This window comes from Acomys minous (genome assembly GCF_964271855.1).
Source record: "Acomys minous genome assembly, chromosome: 9".
NCBI lineage: Eukaryota > Metazoa > Chordata > Mammalia > Rodentia > Muridae > Acomys > Acomys minous.
Window position 1 is genome coordinate 83,525,537 of NC_140490.1, and position 19,199 is coordinate 83,544,735.

A 19,199-nucleotide genomic window follows, 5' to 3' on the forward strand; every position below is an offset into this window, starting at 1 on the left:
CCTTCCCTCCTCGCCACGTCCTCTTCAACCCTGCTGCATGTTCCCTGGAGTCTTACCACCAGTTTTGCTCCATGTCCTCCTCTCTTGGGCAGTCTGTGGTTCTAGGTCATTCTGCAATGTCTTTCTTTCCTTCCTTGCAGGGCCCATGGCAAGCAGCCTTGTGGGGCCTGAGTGCACCTGGAGGCTTTGTGCTGGGTGGGTTCTGATGGTTTTCAGGGTGGGGGCTTGTGGGCCAGCTGAGCGGACGACCAGCAAACAGACACCACATTCTAGGACCACAGTGACACCAGGGCCATCCAGACATGGGACCTTCCACCCTCATAGCTGCATCCAGCCTCTCCCAGACTTCCCTCCCAGGCAGTTTCCCACCCCTGCTCTCTGAAAGCTGTGCCAATGCTACAGTGGCTGAGTAACAGTAAAGCCCGCCCCCAAGGACATAATTCTTGTTAAAGCTGCTAAAATGTACGAGAGCAGAGCTGTCTGTTTCTCTGCGGGAGGCACTTGTCATGCCTCCGCTGTCCACTGCACATGGTGCTGCGACTTTACTGATCGTGTGCCCAGATTCTCCCAGCTGTGCTCAGGACCCTGCTTGGCTCCCTTGGGGAAACTGAAGCACATTAGGGGTTCAGAGGTGGAGTCAGGCACCTATCTCCCCAACATACCAGAGCCTGGGGTACTGGAGCATTGTTTTCTACAGGTGCTGAGAGTACCCCTGGCCTCTGCCATCTGTGCAGCATTTCAGTCACAACCCTAGACATCAGACATTTTCCATTGGCCCCTTGTAGTGTTGCTGTCTAGACCAGCAATGGCGTCTCAGCCTCCTCACCCCATGAGGGCCCCTCTTCTCTGCTCCTGATGTTTGCATAGGGCTCCCTCAAGGCTGGCTGCTTCTCAGCACAGGCCTAAGCGCAAGCTATCCTGTGCCACCCTGTCCCCATTCCCAGGCTCCTGTTTCTTGTAGCAGCTTAACAGGTGAGCTGACTCAATGCTCCAGTGTGACACCCCAGCCTCCTGACCTCATCACCAGAGTCTGCCTGTGACCTCAAGTATCTGATGGCTCTAGGACCACTCATAGCCAGGACCTCAGAAATGTCTCCTAATCCCACAATGTGCCTCAGTTTCCCCGGGTGATATTTTACATGCTGCCGGTTAGTGGCAGGAATGGAGCCCAATGAGGGAAGCCAGAGCCTTCAGGCAGCCTCATAGCTGTTTTGTGGACACAGGTCAACCTGTACCTGCAGCTGTCATCTCTCACTTGATGTGTCATGCCTCAGTGAAGGCTGTGGGCTTCCTCCTCACCTGTCACTGAAGTACCAGAGCACCGGCTTTCTCCCAGATTTGTGTCGTGTAAATTCCAACACTTGATTTCCAAAAATTGACAAAATGGCACCCAGTTCAGCCATCTGATAATCCCACTGGGGTGTGCACGAGAGCAGGACTGTACAGGAGCAGCTGTGTGGCTCAGAGTCCTTGAGAAGACAGCAAGAGGCCTGCCAGACCAAGCTGGACTCAGCCAGGACTTTTGGGAGCTCTGGGGCCTTGGATGGCTTACATAGGCCAGGGTGGAGCCCTGGGCTGGAGGAATCTTAGCCTCACCTTCCTGAGCCCTGTGAATGCCATGTACAGGATCCACCAGTGGCTCTGATCCTAAAGATGGTCTCCGTGGAGCCTCTCTCTGCCTGCTATACCCTCATGCCAAGCCCCTTACCGCCTTCCAGTGCATCCTTCATGCCAGCTCACAAAGAGGCCAGAGGCCAGGGTGGGGCTGAGACAGTCTTCAAGGCGATTCCAAAGTCACCAGAACACGTGGCAGAAGAGCAGGGACAGGAAAAGCCAGCACCACTGCAGAGAAATGTGAGCCCCCCAGGGAGCAGCAGAGAGAAGGTGCTAGAAGTCAAGGAAAGGCAGAGGGCTCCCTCAAGGCTGACTGCTTCTCAGCACAGGCCTAAGCGCAAGCTATCCTGTGCCACCCTGTCCCCATTCCCAGGCTCCTGTTTCTTGCAGCAGCTTAACAGGTGAGCTGACTCAATGCTCCAGTGCTCTAGCCTTGCACAAGTTTTAAGCAAAAACACTTACAGCAGTGTACAGCCTGGTGCTGATGTCCTGTGGAGTGGTACACGGCCATGGGTCCCCGACCTGGGTTCAGCAGGCAGTCCCCAGAACTTCCTGAGAGGATCAAGCCCTTTGGTCTGTGTTCCCCTCCCAGGATCCCCCAGGCCAACCACCTGCTGGACTGAAGAGGCAGGAAAGACAGAGCTGAGCTCCTCAGAATGCAATTCCTCTCTGGGAAAGCTACTGCCGGGTGCCAGCAGCCCAGCACAAGTGTAGGCCCTAAAGCTGCAGGACTGAGGAAGGCAGTGGTCATCACTGTGGAGCTGGTGACACAGAGCAGCTTAGGGTTCAGAGTGGGCCAGAGCATTTGGAGATGCCAAGAAGCCGCAATCATCCATTAGGAGAGGGTCTGAAGCAGCCTGCAGGCACCGGGAGCCCTACCCCGGCTCTGGGTCACACAAGCTGCCTGAAGAGAAGCTACTACAGCAAGGTGACCACCCATACCCGTGTGTGTCAGGCCTCTCAGACAAGAGGGAGACAGGATACAGGTCGGCTTTGCCTCTGGAAGGGGTGTCACTGTGGGGTGCGACAGCTTTGACAGGGTTGGGCCCCAGCTTGTTTTCATAATTCAGTATGGCTGTTCTTTGGCATACAGTGGCCCTTCTTGCTCTGGATGGGCACAGCACATGCAGTTGAGTCCTGAGTTCCTTAATTTCTGGTATGGGGCACAGATGGACTACAGTCCTGTTTCCTGTACCCTTGAGCGCTGTGGCTGTGGGAACCAGGCAAGCTGGGTGCTCAGCTGTACAGTGTTGTGTGCAGCCTAGGTTGTCCCAGCCGCTGCGGCCTCCAGAACGAGCTCACAGTGGGGTCAGTACAGTGCCTGAGTCAGGGCCACTCAGGAAGCTGCATTCAGGTGAGTTGGTGGCAGGCTGTGAGTGCTATCTGGAGCTGGGAGCCACCAGGAGCAACCCCAGACCCTGGGGCAACAGTTGGGGGTCTGCACCTCCCCACTCTTTTCCTGACCCAGTTTCCTGTTGCTGGGGCTGCCTATCCCGATCAGATTGGCTTAGAGGTCCCTGATCGAGGTCCCATGTCTCTAACCCCCTCCCTCCTGCCTGTCCCCCAGCCTGTCCAGCCCTGCAGCCACTGTGTATGCACACCCTGCCTCTGCCTGTATCCCACTTGGAATGCCACCTGCTTGCCTGCTGGTCATCTCTTGGGGCTCACACATTCATTGAGGGATCCTGTCCTAGTCCGGGGTGTTTCAGCCACAGGAGTGAGAGAGAGGAGGGCAGGCCGTGGTCAGAACCAGAGGCCACCACGCAGGGCCAGGGACTGCGGAGGGTTCCCAGCTCTGCTGGGCCACTGAGGGACTGTGATGGGTGAGGGCTGCTGGGCTGGGGACACCAAGGACACAGCTGTAGGAAGTCGTTCTCCCTCCCGTGTCAGTCTAAGCAGTCTAAGTGCTAGTGGGGGAGGTCCTGCCTCTGCTCCTGTTGTACTTGCTCACCCTGTCGCCTCCTGCGTCAGGGCTGGGTTGTTTGTGTCAGGGACCATTCCTGCTATCGTCAGAAGGGTGGCATTTTCTGTGCTCAGGCTGGGTGCGGGGCCTGAGAGCCCCATGTGGAGGGCTTTAGAGAGGGCCCTGGAGCCAGAGGAAAACCCTAAAATTTACATTCTAGACAAATTAGTGTGAAGGAGAACAGACCCTGGAGAAAGGCTGAGGAGGAGAGGAGGCCGAGTCTAGAGAGGAGGCGGGAGCCAACCAGGAGGCCAGGGCCGGCGTAAGTGATTTCCCTTGCATCCGCCCGCAGCATCCTGCCCATCCCGTGCCACCATCACTGGCTTCTCCCCAACCCTACTCCTCGCCCTGCCCACCCTGGACCGCCTTGGTCTCTTCCCTTTCCCCTCCTGCCTGACTAGTGCCCTCCTCCAGGTCGCACCGGAGACGTAGCCAGCCCAAGAAATCAAAGCCTGAGGACTCCAGGTGTCCTGGGGAGGCCGCGGCTGGGGTGGCTGGTCTGGAGGAGGCCAGGAGCTGTTCCCGTGAAGAGGCCACACCTGAGGACGAAGAGGATGAGGAGGAGCTACTGCCCTTACAGGGCCATGAGGCCGAGGGCGTGGAAGGTCAGTGCTGGATGGGATTTGGGTCCCTTTGGTCTTACTCCTGCTGCCAGGGTGTAGAGGCAACGAGGGTCCCATCCCTTCCCTTTTGACACTGTCTGCCACTGGCTTCCTTTCAATTGCAGCCGTATGTCCAGGTAGGGCCCTGGCCTTTCTGGGGTGCTAGGCAGGGATGAGAGGCCAGGAACTAGCCTGCATCGCCACAGCATCTCAAGTCCCACTGGCTTCTGGGGGCAGTTACAGACACCTGTCCCCTGCATGCCATGACACAGAGTCTTCCATTCCAGAAAGGCCGAACGGTAACCACAGACAGTGACCCATGGGGCAGACCACTGGTGAGCAGCAGTTCCTACCCACCCAGCCAGTCAGATATAGCTACATAGCAAGTTAGTGTGACATCAGCCAAGAATAAAACGATGACCACAGATCCAGAGAGTTCCAAGCTGGATGCCTGAGTAGGGCTGGAACAAGGTGGTGAGGTGCCTGCTGGTGTGCACAAGGCCCTGGGCTCATGCACGCAGATAGATGACACTAGCTAGCTACAGCAGCAGACGCCAGGAGGCTGCGGGCATGGGGTACTGTGACATCCCTCGATTGTCATGTGGGTTATCATGGTCACATGGGTATCCTCAGGAACTGGAGTGATGCTAACAGACACAAACACATACACACACACACACAAAGAAGCCATAGAAAGCAGGTGACATGCTAAGAGTCTAACCTGGGCTCCCTTCTCTAGCCTCCAGTACTGGCGTATGAGTCCCTGTAGCCATGTGAGTGGCTGTGGGCTCACTGCCTTGATGTATGTTTATTCCTGTGGATCTGCTGTCAGGTGCAAACCCCTCCTCGTTCCTGAGTGTGGGGGGGAGGGGGGAGGGTGATCCCCTGGCTCACCCTACAGCACAGCATCACCCAGTCTTTCTGTTTCTGAGGATCCCATGGTGACCTCAGAGTCCTTGGCTCTATCTAGTTAGTGTTCTTTCTGCTGTGGGAGGTGACATGGCCATCATTCGAGGCCTCCATTGTCTTTGCTGCCTTAAAGATTCCTTTGACCGTGAACTCCTAGCATAGAGTGGAAGCAGTGTCCTCGTGGTAGGCAGCTTTTTCCTGAGAAACACCTGGATGAGTAGGTCTGACAGCATATGGGGCCTCTCACCTCAGAGATCAGAAAGTGGAGTTACCAGGCAGAGGGTGACAGGAGCAATTGGGGGTGACCGGGTTCCTGACACCTCAGCAGTCAGTGAGGTGCCCACAAGAAACATGCAGGCCACATAGCTCAGCCTGCCACATGCGTGTCCTCCAGCTTTAGAGGTTGCTACCCACTGCTGGGGTTGGCTGCCTCTGCTGTGAACAGGAACCTCGCCTGGAGCCTACTGGAGCATTCCAGTAGACTTGGGACTACTAAGGATGGTGACACATCGCAGGTGTGGTGTGTCCCCTGCTGGAAAGGAACTCTCATGGGACCTAGGATGTCCCTTCTGGTGGGTGTGAGGAAGGAAGGTGCCACTGGCTTCCCAGGTGGCCCACAGCCACTATGCATCACAAGCACCTGCTGTGACCATGTGTGGCACAATCACATTCGTCTAGTCGCTTGTGAAGTTGTGGCACATGTGTGGGCCACATCTCCCAGGCGGAGGGATTAAAGGTCCACAGACTGAGGCAGACATTTGGCCAGTGTGTAAGATCCAGGAGTGGTGGGTGCCAAGGCTGGGAGGAGTGCCAGCCCTATGTCTTGTTACCAGGGAAACCTGCTTCGTGTGAAGACATTGAAGCCACCCCAGCATCGCACCACCGATGCCTTTTGGTGGCTATTCAAGATGTGGATTCTGGGTCATGATGCATTGTCAGGTCTCCATGCAGAGGCAGGGTCCCCAGCTGCTGGCAGGACAGGGAGGCCTGTGGGGGTGACAGCCCCGTGTTCAGGCACCCACTCTATATGGTGGGACAGTGGGATGGGGCTTAAGGGTTTTCTAGAAGGGCCAGAGGTAGTCTCCCTGACACACCCCATCTGCACAAGCACACTGGAGGCTCGGTCCGTCAGGAATGTAGTAAGGGTTAACGGTTCCTCTTGGGTCTGCTTTCCCACCTTACGTGTTTGCACAGCCGCACCTCCACTCAGTCTCTGCACAGCTGAGACATTTACCTGAAGGACTGGAAATGGGCAGAGTGGCCATGGCACCACAGAGCCTCTGCTGCTCTGAGGGCTGAGGCTCAGTGTGTCACAGAGGAGAGCCAGCCTCACCATCAGGACAGGACACTAGGGACTGGGTGGTAAGAAGGCAGCATCCCAGGCATCTATGTGAGTGGTGACAGGTGATGGCTTGGGAACTCCCCCAACAGCACAGCTTGGTTCCATGATATGGCAGAGTGGCTCTTAACTGGACCAAGATAGGCCAACTCTGGATCAGACAGGCCAGGAGCACCTGTTTGCTCCCGGTATGTTCAGCCTCAATAGCTGGGACAGAGCCCACACCTGTAGATGTTTGGCCTACCATACCTCTCAGCCTCCCATGGCCTGTGACCTTGAACTAGACAGGCTGACAAGCACAGGCATGTTTAGGCACCTGGCCATAGGTCCTGGTTACCCCTGAAGGGCCTGTCCACCCCAACACTCCAGAGGGACCACATTGGGACCTTCAGTCCATCTCTCCTTTCTCCTCAAGACAGGTAGAGGACTGTAGTGTTTGTGCTGACGTGGCCACTGTAGGTCTGCGTTGGGCCAGTGGCTTGGCGGTGTTCCCTCTTGGGCTTCTCCCGCTAAGGGCTCCGGGGTATCTCATGGCTATGTGGAACTTGGAGATGCCAAGGCATTCACAGCTGTTGGTCACATGAAAACCAGTGCAGGGTCCTATGGTGCAGGATCAGGGACCACAGTCCCTGCACAGCAGCTGCCAGGGTCACAGGTGTAGATTCCTGAGGCTGCACTCTGGGTCCTTTCCCCCGGTCTCAGGACACGTCCTGTGGGGCTTCATCCTAGTCCATGGTGACCACAGTGACTCCAGTACTTAGGATGAGTCAGGTCCAGGGGACACCCATGCCCCATTGCAGGGTGGGGAGCTGAGTGTCTAAGGGAGTGGAGGTTTCATCCTCACATGTTGGAGACAGGGTTGTGAGCCCTTGCCTTTGGTGGGTGTGTCAGCTCCAGACACGTGATTCTAGTGTGAGGAGGGACAGGATGCTTCCTTCCCACTCTCCCTTCAGCTGCCTGGCTGGGCGAGGCAGGTGCTAGGTTCTAAGCCTGGGGTACAGCTGTTACCCACAAGCCAGTTCACTGAATCCTATGGCCTGGGTGGCCAGCTCAGGCCACTCAAAGCACAGTATGGTCCCATGACACTCTGGTTTTTTTGAGACAGCATTTCTCTATGTAGTCTTGGCTGTCCTGGGCTCACTTTGTAGACCAGGCTGGCCTCGAACTCACAGCGATCCACCTGCACTCTGCCTCCCGAGTGCTGGGATTAAAGGCGTGCACCACCACCGCCCAGCTTCCCATGACACTCTGAAGTAACATCTTAACCTCTGGGGCCCCAGTGTACGGAGCTAGGTGGTGCTCCCCGAGAGCACGCTGGGTGACCAGGCCCTCGTCCCTCTCTCCCACCAATGTGCTGCACAGCCATCATGGCACCAAACTAAAGTATTACCAAAGAAATGTCCCATCGGCCTCTTTCCTTTCCTGTCAGGAACTGTCCCCAACATTCCCCCCAGAGACTGCCAGATGGGAAGTCCCCAGGGACCTGCCACTGGGTCCCTCTGTGGTAGCTCTTAATGTGGTGCTTGTAGTAACCATAGAAGCACATGGAGGTCGGTTCATGAAAAGCTCCTCCCGACACTGTGCTGGCAGAGCCCACAGCGCTCCCCAGCTGAGCCCTGAGAGCCAGGCTCTCCCTCCTAGACCTGATTCCAGAAAGCTCCCTTTTTTCTTTTCTTTTTCTTTTTTTGGAGGCGGGGGCAGTATTATGAGCTCCTCTCTCCACAACCTGAGCTGTACACCTATTAAGGAATCTCTAAGTGCAGCAGTGCAGTAGTACTGGGTATTTGTGGGCCAAGCTTTTGGTGACACTGAGTCCCCAGCACTTCTATCTGTTTTCACTTGGTTCTCAATGGCACTTTCTCTTCGCAGAGGATGGCAGAAGCAAGCCTCGGCCAACGAAGGCCAGGAGCAAGAAGAAGACTCCCAGCCCGGTGTTACCCCCATTGCCACCTGTCCCACCAGCCCTCTTTCCCACCGAGGAGGTCCTGAGGCCGCCACCCCCACCCAAGTCTCCAGTGCAAGCCACAGGCCCCATGGCTGCAGAGGGGGGTCCTCCACCAACACCCCTCAATGTCATGCCTCCTGGGGTACCAGGTGAGGAAGCAGAGGTGCGGCCACGGCCCATCATCCCAATGCTGTACGTGCTGCCCCGCACCAACACCGCTGATGGGGACAGAGAACGTGCTACCCACCCACAGCTGGCACCCATGGAGCTGGGGCCAGAAGAGGAAGGCCAGGCCCAGGCTGGTGACACACAGGTGTGTGATTAAGGGCCATTGGGTACATTTGTAGCTCTGCCCAACAGCTGTGTGGTATCTGGTTGCCAGGGTAGCAAATGGAGTCTCTCTCCCTCTCTCTTACTGTGTGTATATATGAGCATGTGCACGCGTGTTGTAGGGGACAGGAGTGTGTGTGAGCACTTGCGTGTGCGCTGTGAGTGACAAGCCCTGGCACTCAGTGCTGTGTGTTTCAGGCGCCAACCCCCTTCTCTAAGCTGAAGGTGGAGATCAAAAAGAGCCGTCGTCATCCCTTGGGTCGGCCGCCCACGAGATCCCCGCTGTCTGTGGTCAAGCAGGAGGCCTCAAGTGATGAAGGTGAGGCGGCCCCCAGCCACCATGCATAGGGCCCAGGCAAGCCCCTCTCCACAGGCGCCAGTGTCCGCTCATCCTGCCCTCTCTGCACTATGGCACCCTGTCTGCATGCTGTGAGGTTCAGCATAGCCTCTTATGTCCTCACGTCTGCAGAGGCCCAGTGTCCATGTATCGTAACCCACAGTCCTTCATTGCCTGCGGGGCCTCCTCGACCCCACCCTGCCTCCCATTCAGTCACTTGGCAAGGCCCAGCGCCTCACATGTCATGTGGCCATTGAGGGCCTGGACCCCTGGTGTCACTGATCGTTTCCTTCCCGTCTGAGCAATGGATTCAGGATTCAGATCCTTAGCAGCAGTCAGGATCTCAGTGGGAAGATCGGGGAGCTGGGGTCTGGGACAGGTGGCTGCAGAGGGTATGGCATGCAGTTGGCAGAGCTTGTGCTGTACCAAGCCCCAGGTTCTTGCCTCTTAGCTGCCTTCTTCCCAGAAGGCTCTGTGCCTTCTCCCCTAGCTCCATGCCCCAGGCATCCTTGGTAGATGGCAGCATCCAGACTCCACACAGTCTTGCTACCTCTGGGTCTCTTGGGGTTATTTGAGGCCTCCTCAGGCTGAGCAGGTTGGATCCAGGCAGGTGCCCCAGGCTCCATTGGAAGAGTTTCTAGGGCTGGAAGGTGTCAGGTGATGAGAATTTCCTCCACATGCTGGCTGACCTCCCTCCGTCCTCTCGCCTGTGCTGTGCTGCTGCATGGGTGGGGCAGCCTTCAGCAGGCTGTGGCTGAGGCTCCCGGACACATAGGCAGCACTGGGCCTGGCTTCAAAGACAGGGGGACGTGTCTGAGGGTGGTATGTTTGGTGTACAGGCCTTAGCCCCCCCTCCCTGCCGGGAGCGCAGACCACCCACTGCCAGCCAAGGTTGGTGCTGTGCAAGCAGGAGTCCCGCGTGGGTCGCGCTGCTGCGGGGCCTTGAACTCCAGCTTGAGCCCCTCCATCCGTCACAGAAGCCTTCCCATTCTCAGGGGAGGACGATGTGAGTGACCCTGAGGCTTTGAGGTCCCTGCTGTCACTGCAGTGGAAGAACAAGGCAGCCGGCTTCCAAGCGGAGAGGAAGTTCAATGCGGCCGCTGCCCTCACCGAGCCTTACTGTGCCATCTGTACCCTCTTCTATCCCTACAGCCAGGTGAGCTGTCTGATTGGCCGCGCCACATTCATGGTGCCCGATGCTGTCTTGCCTGCCCTGCTCAGTCCCAGTATAGCCCTAGCCCCAGTGGAGAGTCGTGTGGACACCCCAGGCTCTGAGGATGGGTGCGGGGGAAGCTGCCGCCTGACCTACTGTGGCCCCGAGCTCGGTGTAGAGCCCTCTGTCTCATGTTTATGGCTGTGTCTCTGCAGTCAGTACACACAGAACGGGAGGTCCTGGCCACTCCGGGGGACGGTGCTGTTCAACCGCCCTCCAAAAGTGGCCAGAGGACACGGCCACTGATCCCTGAGATGTGCTTCACTTCAAGTGGGGAGAACACGGAGCCTCTGCCTGCCAACTCATATGTTGGCGAGGATGGCACCAGCCCACTCATCTCCTGTGCCCACTGCTGCCTGCAGGTCCATGCCAGTGAGTGTCCATGGCCACCCTACTGCACTCTGAGGAGCTCCGGGGACAGGAGGGCATTTCCTGTGCATTTTGAGTTTGGAGGGTGTGGGTGGAGGGCTGCAGGTGTTCCAGCTGACAGATTTGGTCTGGTCTTCCAGGTTGTTATGGTGTCCGGCCTGAGCTGGCCAAGGAGGGCTGGACATGTTCCCGGTGTGCGGCCCACGCCTGGACTGCGGTAACTCACCTGTGCTGGGTGGCACCTAAAGCCTGGGAGGTCCTGGACCCCATGGGCCAGTGGCCTTGCTCTTAGCTGTGCTGAGGCTGCGGCCTGACACTATCTCTAGAGTATCCCTGGGGTTGGGGTGTGCATGGTGGAGGTGGCTGCACCTTACCATGTTGGTCTGTCCCTTAGGAGTGCTGTTTGTGCAACCTCCGCGGGGGAGCATTGCAGACGACCACAGAACACAGGTGTGTCCCTGACTGCCTTGTAAACTTCACCTACCCACCCTCCCACCACCCATGCTGACACTGGCCCCTTGGGGATAGCCTAGAACCATCAGCAACACCCTTGTGGTCTTGTCCTGACCTCAGGTGGATCCATGTGATCTGCGCCATCGCAGTCCCCGAGGTACGGTTCCTGAGTGTGATTGAGCGCAACCCCGTGGACGTCAGTGCCATCCCTGAGCAGCGCTGGAAGCTGGTAGGTCCCCGAGACTGCAGCCAGCAGCCTCAGTCCTGCAGCAGGCCAGGGAGCTGTGTGCAGCACACAGGGCACAGTGGCCAGGCCCCCCAGGTGCAGCCCGGAAGCTCCTGCTCTGCCAAGCTTTCCAACTCCAGAGCCCGCAGGTCCTGTTGGTACCTGAGCTCAGTGCTTGCACCGCGTGAGAGCCGCTGCCCCTCCGCACTGCTTCCGGCTATGATTCGGGAAGGGAGCGACTGTTAGCCCCCTCAGAGTCATGTTCCCAAACTTCATCTTCCTCCACTGTGTCACAAACATGGCAGTGTGTCCCGTGTGTGCGCACATGTGCAGGCACGTGTAGAGCCAGAGGACCACAAGCGTCAGTCCTCAGGAGGAGTCTTTCACTGTCTGCCCAGCTACCTGGCCGGTCGGCTTTGAAGACTTCCCCAGCTCTGACTCCCGTCATGCCACAGCACCACTGGGGTTCACATGTTCTGCGGCTAGCTTTACATGGATTCTGGTGGCTCAAGCCCGTCCTTCCAGTTGTGTGGTAAACGCTTTCCCACTGAGCCATCTCGCCAGCCTTCTTCCTTCCCTCTCATGCCAGAGTTAATACTGCTCTATTCTGTTCGCTCACCTGCCTGCCTGCCTGTGACCCTCGTGGGCGTGGCCGAGATAGGCAGATGCAGATATAGACCTCCTCTTTGCGTGCTTGCCACAGCACAGTGGTTTGTCACACTGTTGGGAAACTTTCCAAGGAACCTTTCCTACATCCTCCGTGGCCTCCTGCAGCACGCAGCCCCTCACCGTGGTCATAGTGCAGGGACAGTTTGTAAGGCTCCCAGTGGTTTCCCTGGTGACTGCACACAGGGCCCCTTCCTCAGATCCGTGTCCTTTGAGAGCTGTTTCCAGTCAGATTGAAGACACTCAGTGTTGCTGCATGTGAGGCTCCTGTGTGAGCATGGCCTCCTCTGGCTCATGAATGAGGGGACACACACATGCATCCCCGTGTCATACACTGTAGCAGGTTAGTGAGGGAGGCCACAGGTTCAAGTTTGCTTGCCCAGGAGCTGTGCACCTCTAGACAAACTCTGGGTGTCAGCTTTCCCAAGCAGGAGTGTGAACTGCCATGACTACCTGGAGAGCATCAGTTCCCCGGGCCTTTCTTGCTACACACCCTCCTGGGCCTTCCCTTGACCCCAGATGTGGACTGAGTGGGGCTCCTAACCTGCGTCTGGAAGGTGGCCTGGCCAGGGGATTGCGGGATGAAGGTGGCTCAGCTCAGACCTTGGGGCAGGCCCTGCTCTGGCCACTGAGCACCACACTGCTGGGCAGGGAAAGCTGGCTATGGCTGGGGTCAGGATGCCTGGAGGCTAGGCCCTCAGTTAGGGCCATAGACAGTGTCCTACACTGGCTTTTCCTGGTTCATTTCCCCTGCTGCCAGGTCATGCTGCACAGGGCTGCTGTGGAGCTCTGTAGGCACTGGGCTGGCTCCCAGCAGAGAGCTTGGGCTCCCAGTGGCTGGTATGGGAGTCACAGCCCACTGGTGCAGGGCCTGACAGCTGGGAGGTCTGATGGAGCCAGAGTAGCTTTAGTGAGCACCATGGCCCAGGAGGGTGGCATGCTGCCAGCCAGTCCTTCCACCCTGTGCACACAGCCTCTCCAACCGGGGAGCCTACAGCTAAAAACCCCAATGGCTGCATTGCTCTAAGAGATGACACCCCTTGCCCCACCCCCAGCTCTGTGCCTCAGGAACGGTAAGGACTTGCCTGAGAAGAGGTGTGTTCAGATGCCATCAAGCCCCAGTCCCTGCCATGTATGTCCCCTGCCCCTGCCTGTTCTGGAGGGCTCTTCTGGCATTGCTGATAACCCTGCACCCCACCCTCTGCAGAAGTGTGTGTACTGCCGCAAACGCATGAAGAAGGTGTCTGGCGCCTGCATCCAGTGCTCCTATGAGCACTGCTCCACGTCCTTCCATGTGACCTGCGCACATGCTGCTGGCGTCCTCATGGAGCCCGATGACTGGCCCTATGTAGTGTCCATCACCTGCCTCAAGCACAGAGCAGGTGGAGCCGGGGTGAGTGCAGTGGCTAGAGCTCTACACGCAAGCACGCCTGGGCACCACCCCTGTGGGCCAGCCCTGCCCACCTAAGCCCCTCCCACACGTGCCACCACTCCACCCCTAGGGCCAGCTCCTGCGAGTGGTGTCCCTGGGCCAGGTCGTTATCACCAAAAATCGCAATGGGCTGTACTACCGCTGCCGTGTCATTGGCACCACCGCACAGACCTTCTACGAGGTCAACTTTGACGATGGCTCCTACAGTGACAACCTGTACCCAGAGAGCATCACGGTGAGGGCCGGGGCAGGGGCAGCAAAGGTATAGGCATGCAGGACAGGGCCTCACTGTCCCTTCCTTGCAGAGCAGAGACTGTATGCGGCTTGGACCACCCGCTGAGGGCGAGCTAGTGGAGCTGCGGTGGACGGACGGCAACCTATACAGAGCCCGGTTCATCTCCGCGGCCACCAGCCTCATCTACCAGGTGAGCAGTCTCACAGCGGCTGCTCTTACAGCCTCTGCCAGCTTGCCCTGTGTCAGTGCTCACACAGAGGCACAGGGCAGGCAGGCCAGGGCTGGGGACAACAGGGGTGGGAGGTGGGGTGCTGCCTGGGATGGAGCTGCCAGCCTGGCCATGGCAACACACCTTGTCTCAAACAACACCAGGCACAGAGGCAAACACCAACAGGGAACTACAACACAGCTGTGCTCCCACCTGGGCAGACAAGGAGGGGAAGGCACAGGCCCAGCCCAGCCATCTCTGTGCCTGGAGACAAGGTGGCTTGGGGACACACGGCATCTGTGTGGCCAAGCAAGGTGCTGGCACAACGTGGAAGGCCAGCCAGGTCACCCCACTTTGAGCCCAGGGTTTGGGCGCACTCACATCACACTCGTTCTTTGAGAAGGTTAAAGAGGGGCTGGGCTAAGGCAGAGGTGGGAGGCAGCGGGTGCCTTCCAGAGCTCCTGACTCCCAGTGCTCAGGACTGTCAAGCCACGCTGTGCAGGCCAGCTGCTGCCCTGGCAGGCTCAGACCCTGCTCGTGTACTTCAGTGTCCCTCAAAGGCACCAGAAGGGGCCTTGACCTCTACCCGTTGGCTGGCACCTAGGCCAGTGGTTACTTGGGCACTTCACTGCTGTCCCCAGAGAAGGTGACCAGATCCCTGAGCACCCGTGGTGTCCATCTCCCAGCCCGGCCGCCTGATCGTCCTTGTTTTGGGCATCGATTATGGAGCAGGGAACCTGTGTGGGGTGGTATGCCGTAGCTGCCACTCTGAGTTGAGAGAAGCAGGTGCCAAGTCCCAAGGGCCCTGGGGAACCTCCTTAGCCTGCTGTCCAGCCATGTCTTAGCCTGTGTTGACCATCTGACCCCCCAGGGCCTGCTTAGAACTTAGGCCAGTCCTGGGGTTAGTTAGGTGTCCACTGGGCCCTGTGACCCCAGGATGCCTGAGTCCCAGGGGACGTGGCTGTCACTCTGTGGCCTGCCCCACGCTGAGCTAATGTGGTTGCAGGTGGAGTTTGAGGACGGGTCCCAGCTGACTGTGAAGCGTGGGGATATCTTCACACTGGAGGAGGAGCTGCCCAAGAGGGTGCGGTCCCGGCTGGTGAGTGTCCCTGCACTCCTATCTGGGGCAGTGAGGATGGATGTCTCAGACATGCTGGCCCCTCCTTGGCCATGAGTGATGCCCAGCCCTGTCCATAGTCATCCAGGGCTCCCCAACTGGACTCTGTTCAGCCAAGACACAGCTGTCTCCTTTGCAGAGTCTCAAGATCTAGGGACAGGTGGGGGCTGCCCCTGGGTGTGAGTCAGGTGTGGTGACAGGGATGGTCCTGAGGGGCTGGGCTGTGCCAGGGTGACAGTCTGATCCGTCTCTGGTGTCTACAGTCACTGAGCACCGGTACACCACAAGAGCCCAGCTTCTCCGGAGACGATGTGAAGGCTGCCAAGCGCCCGCGGGTGTCCACCACCGCTGAGGACACAGGGCGCAGCCCAGAATACCTGGCCTTCATGGAGAGCCTGCTGCAGGTGCAGGGCCGGCCTGGGGCACCCTTCTAGATACTGCCCACACCTGTCCCACTGTGGGACCTACCTGGGCAACAGGACCAGCAGGATCCAACATGGCCGGACTCAGGGAGCGGGGCCAGCATCCCTGGACTGCAGCGACTCCGCGGGACCCAGCCTGGCTCTGCTTTTCTCCTAAAGGTGCTACGGGGCGTCCCAGAGCCTCCTGTGACAGACGCCAGCCAAGGACGCCGGGGCCCAGCCCCAACTTGTCTCCTAGATTTGCGGCTTTAAAAACTGACCATGGACATGCTCTTTTTCCTCGGTCCCAAGGAACCAAGATACGAGGAGAGAAAAGCTTCGTCCTTGTTTGCTGCCTGCAGATGTTGTTTGTCTACTGAGCAGGTGGAGAGGCACTTTTGTACAGGAGTCCCATGGAGGGGACAACAGCCCAGTGCACAGTGACCTGTGTAATGGCTGTGTGTGGTCCCTTCTGCTTCCTGCTGGGGGAGATGGGGCCCTGCCCCGCAGAGTCGGCCTCACTCTGCCTTCACTGCCTAGGATGGCAGGTGTCTCCCCATAGGTGAGCCAGGCTCCCAAGGTGGCCAAGTCCCACGGATGCGGCCTGGGTTCCCATGAGCCTTCACCCTTGGCCAGAGCTTCTATGTGTGGCTGAGGGCAAAAGAAAGCAGGTGTCACCTTCACTTGCAGCATGGGTCAGGTGACACAAGACACATCTCACAGGCCTGTTCTGCACTAGCCACACCACCCATGGTCGAAGCGACCGCCATCCTAGCACCTGAGTCCCCAGGATGGACAGCTCACCTGGAAATGACAAAGGAGTGGCCCTGGGGACCTGCCGGGGACTTAAGGGACTGGGCCTCTGTGGAGTGTCCAGTGGATGGAGTGTCCATGTGTACTTTGGAATTCTATTTATATTGTAAGGAAAATAAAAAGGACCCAACCTTGGGCCTGGAGGGTCTCAGGCTGTGCCCCTTGCGGACTCCACAGTGGCTGCAGCTGGCCCCGCACACGCTCCGCACAGGGAGGCCTGGGTTTTACTTTGTGCAAAAACAAAACAAAACCTTGAGCCACCCCCACTTCTCCCTACCCCAGATGAAGGACGCCGTATTTTTGCCTCAGTCTCTGACCTCTGGTTCAGAATGAATTAAAGCCCTTGAGCGCTTCCTGTTCCCTCCTGGTCATGGCTACGTCTTCATTTCTGGCCAGGGCAAGATGGGTTTAGGATGGAGGTCTCCTTGGTGGGCATGATGGGCACAGTGCGCCTGGTCTGAATGTAGACACTGCCAGGAGGTGGCACGCAGTCCCCCAGACACCTTTGTAAGGCAGCATGTCCCTACAGGATGTCTGGGCTCTCTGCCCCCTGCCCCCTTGCTTGTCAGCCACCCAGCCTCCACCTGTTTCCCACACTCGGGAGGACCACGGGTGAGCAAAGCCCTGGGTGGGCAGATCCTGGCCGGGTGGAGCAGAGAGAGGATTGGGGCATGGGAGTTCCTGCCTGGTGGCCCGAAAGGGAGACTTGGGTTTGACCCTGAGGGAGGAGCCCGCTGTGTGCTCGCAGCAGCAGCAGCTCAGTAGCAGCATCCGGGTAGGGCCAGGGGCTTGTTCTCCATTCCTTTTAGAAGTATCATACTGTGGACTATGGGACAGGCCTTTGCTCTGGGGCTGAAAGGGAAGGCAGCCCTGGCAATGACAAGGCCAGAGCACTGTGGGGAGGGGACATCTGACAAGTTCTGACCCCTGCACACCCTGCAGCTCTGGGCCACCTAGCCCTAGACCTGTTTTTTGTCAATAAAATTTTACTTGAGTATGGGCCACCCTTATATCATTTGCATGTGGCAGCCATTGGCCCAACCTCAGCATAGCAGAGTGATTGCCTGGCCTGGGAAGCTGAACCTAGCTTGGACCTGGACCTAACAAGAGACACCCTGGGTCACCAGCTTCGCAGCCCCTGCTCCGGCCTCCATCTCTTTCTGCAACAGCCAAGGTCTCCCGAGAGCACCAAGTCAGCTCCCGCCCACCCCCAAGTCCTGTCTGGAGCCCTCTAGGCCCAGCCCAACCCTGGCCCACCCCACCCCGTCCGTTCCTATCACTTAGAGGCTCTCAGGTTTTGAAACGATTCCGACACCCACAGCTGCACCTCAGCCCAGGGTGGAGAGAGCATGGCTTTCATCCCTGTCCCACCTGTGTGCAGGCCTGGATCCCACATGGCCACAGCTCACGGCTTCCTTGACCACCTTAAATGCCATGTTTCCTTCCTCACTGGCTTCTCCACACTGCTGTCTGCGCCTCAACACCAGCTCTTCCAAACTGGCCATTCAGCCCACCCAGCCCTATGGAGAACTGCTCTGAGGACTCAAGTTACAGACCGTAGGACAGTCCCCAACGCAGACACAAGGGGGACATACCTCAGTGCCCTAGTCCCCGTGCTGGAAATGGAGTCTGAAGCCCTCTGGCCCTGTGCCTGGTGTCGCAGTGGCTGCAGAGGGCCCCTGCCCTGACAGATGTCCCCCTCTGTCACCAGCTGACTCGGGTCCACCTCATCTCCTACACAGCACCAGCCTCATGCTTAAGAAGCAGAACCGAGGGCTGGAGAGGTGGCTCAGAGGTGAAGAGCACTGGCTGTTCTTCCAGAGGTCCTGAGTTCAATTCCCAGCAACCACATGGTGGCTCACGACCATCTATAATGAGATGTGGTGCCCTCTTCTGCTGTATAAATAATAAATAAATCTTAAGAAGAAGAAGAAGAAGAAGAAGAAGAAGAAGAAGAAGAAGAAGAAGAAGAAGAAGAAGAAGAAGAAGAAGAAGAAGAAGAAGAAGAACCACCACCACCACCACCACCAAAGCCGGGCGTGGTGGCGCATGCCTTTAATCCCAGCACTCGAAGCAGAGGCAGGTGGATCGCTGTGAGTTCAAGGCCAGCCTGGTCTACAAAGTGAGTCCAGGACAGCCAAGGCTACACAGAGAAACCCTGTCTCAAAGAACCAAAAATAAACAAACATGCAGAACCGAAGCTTTGATTGCTCGGATGAGTCTATGTCACCTGACCCCCTGAGCATCCATGTTGGCAGCCAGATATGTCTGTTGCTTCTTTCATTTTCTGGGGGCTGCTGGGACTTGGGTCTACAAACTAGGAACTTGGATGATACAAGCTAGTCCTTGCAGGGTGGTGGCTTGAAGACCAAGCAGAGGGCCCACAGGACTACGCCCAACCAAAACTCCACAGGCAGCCCTAAGTACCTTATCTTGTGGCCAGATTGTTATGGTTTCTACCTCAGTGCCTTAGTCAGTGTCTCTATCGCTGCAAAGAAACATCATGACCAAAACAACTTGGGGAGGAGAGGGTTGGTTTGACCTCCATCTAAGACAAGTCAGGACAGGAACTCAAGCAGGGCAGGAACCTAGAGGCAGGAGCTGATGCAGAGTCCATGGAGGCATGCTGCTTACTGGCTTGCTCCCTATGGCTTGCTCAGCCTGCTTTCTTATAGAACCCAGGACCACCAGCCCAGGGATGACACCACCCAGAATGGGCTGGGCCCTCCCCCATCAATCCACTGGTTAACAAAATGTCCTATAGGCTCATTCATGTAAAGCCTGATCTTGTGGAGGCCTTTTTCTCAATGGAGGCTCCCTCATCACCTGTGACTGTAGCTTGTGTCAAGCTGATGTAAAATTAGCCAGCACGCAAGTGCTCAGTTAACATTAGTGCCTTCCTGTTGCAGTAACTCGGGGCAACACTGCCAGATAAGGTGCCAGGGACACTAACCTTGCACTGATGTGACCTTTGCACTGTCTGTGTAGGCTTCGATCTCTTCCAAACCCACTTTATTTGGGGTTCTT

The 19,199-nt window shown here is 57.5% G+C and overlaps 1 protein-coding gene across 3 annotated transcripts in view; it reads left to right on the forward strand.

Annotated features, from left to right (window-relative positions):
• The window catches only part of KDM4B (lysine demethylase 4B), an 82,751-nt gene extending 66,218 nt beyond the window's left edge, over positions 1-16,533 (forward strand). Inside the window, exons 11-24 of one of the 3 annotated variants that reach the window (XM_084794345.1) lie at positions 3,738-3,839; positions 3,992-4,182; positions 8,297-8,685; positions 8,886-9,021; positions 10,035-10,195; positions 10,408-10,624; positions 10,762-10,838; positions 11,016-11,071; positions 11,195-11,303; positions 13,174-13,359; positions 13,469-13,633; positions 13,704-13,823; positions 14,848-14,940; positions 15,222-16,533. In XM_084794345.1, the coding sequence (XP_084650471.1) occupies positions 3,738-3,839; positions 3,992-4,182; positions 8,297-8,685; positions 8,886-9,021; positions 10,035-10,195; positions 10,408-10,624; positions 10,762-10,838; positions 11,016-11,071; positions 11,195-11,303; positions 13,174-13,359; positions 13,469-13,633; positions 13,704-13,823; positions 14,848-14,940; positions 15,222-15,392 (2,173 nt within the window). In that variant the 3' untranslated portion in view covers positions 15,393-16,533. The remainder of the gene's footprint in view (positions 1-3,737; positions 3,840-3,991; positions 4,183-8,296; positions 8,686-8,885; positions 9,022-10,034; positions 10,196-10,407; positions 10,625-10,761; positions 10,839-11,015; positions 11,072-11,194; positions 11,304-13,173; positions 13,360-13,468; positions 13,634-13,703; positions 13,824-14,847; positions 14,941-15,221) is intronic. The other 2 variants (XM_084794346.1, XM_084794347.1) reach the window with 2 other exon arrangements.
• Positions 16,534-19,199: the final 2,666 nt, after the last annotated feature.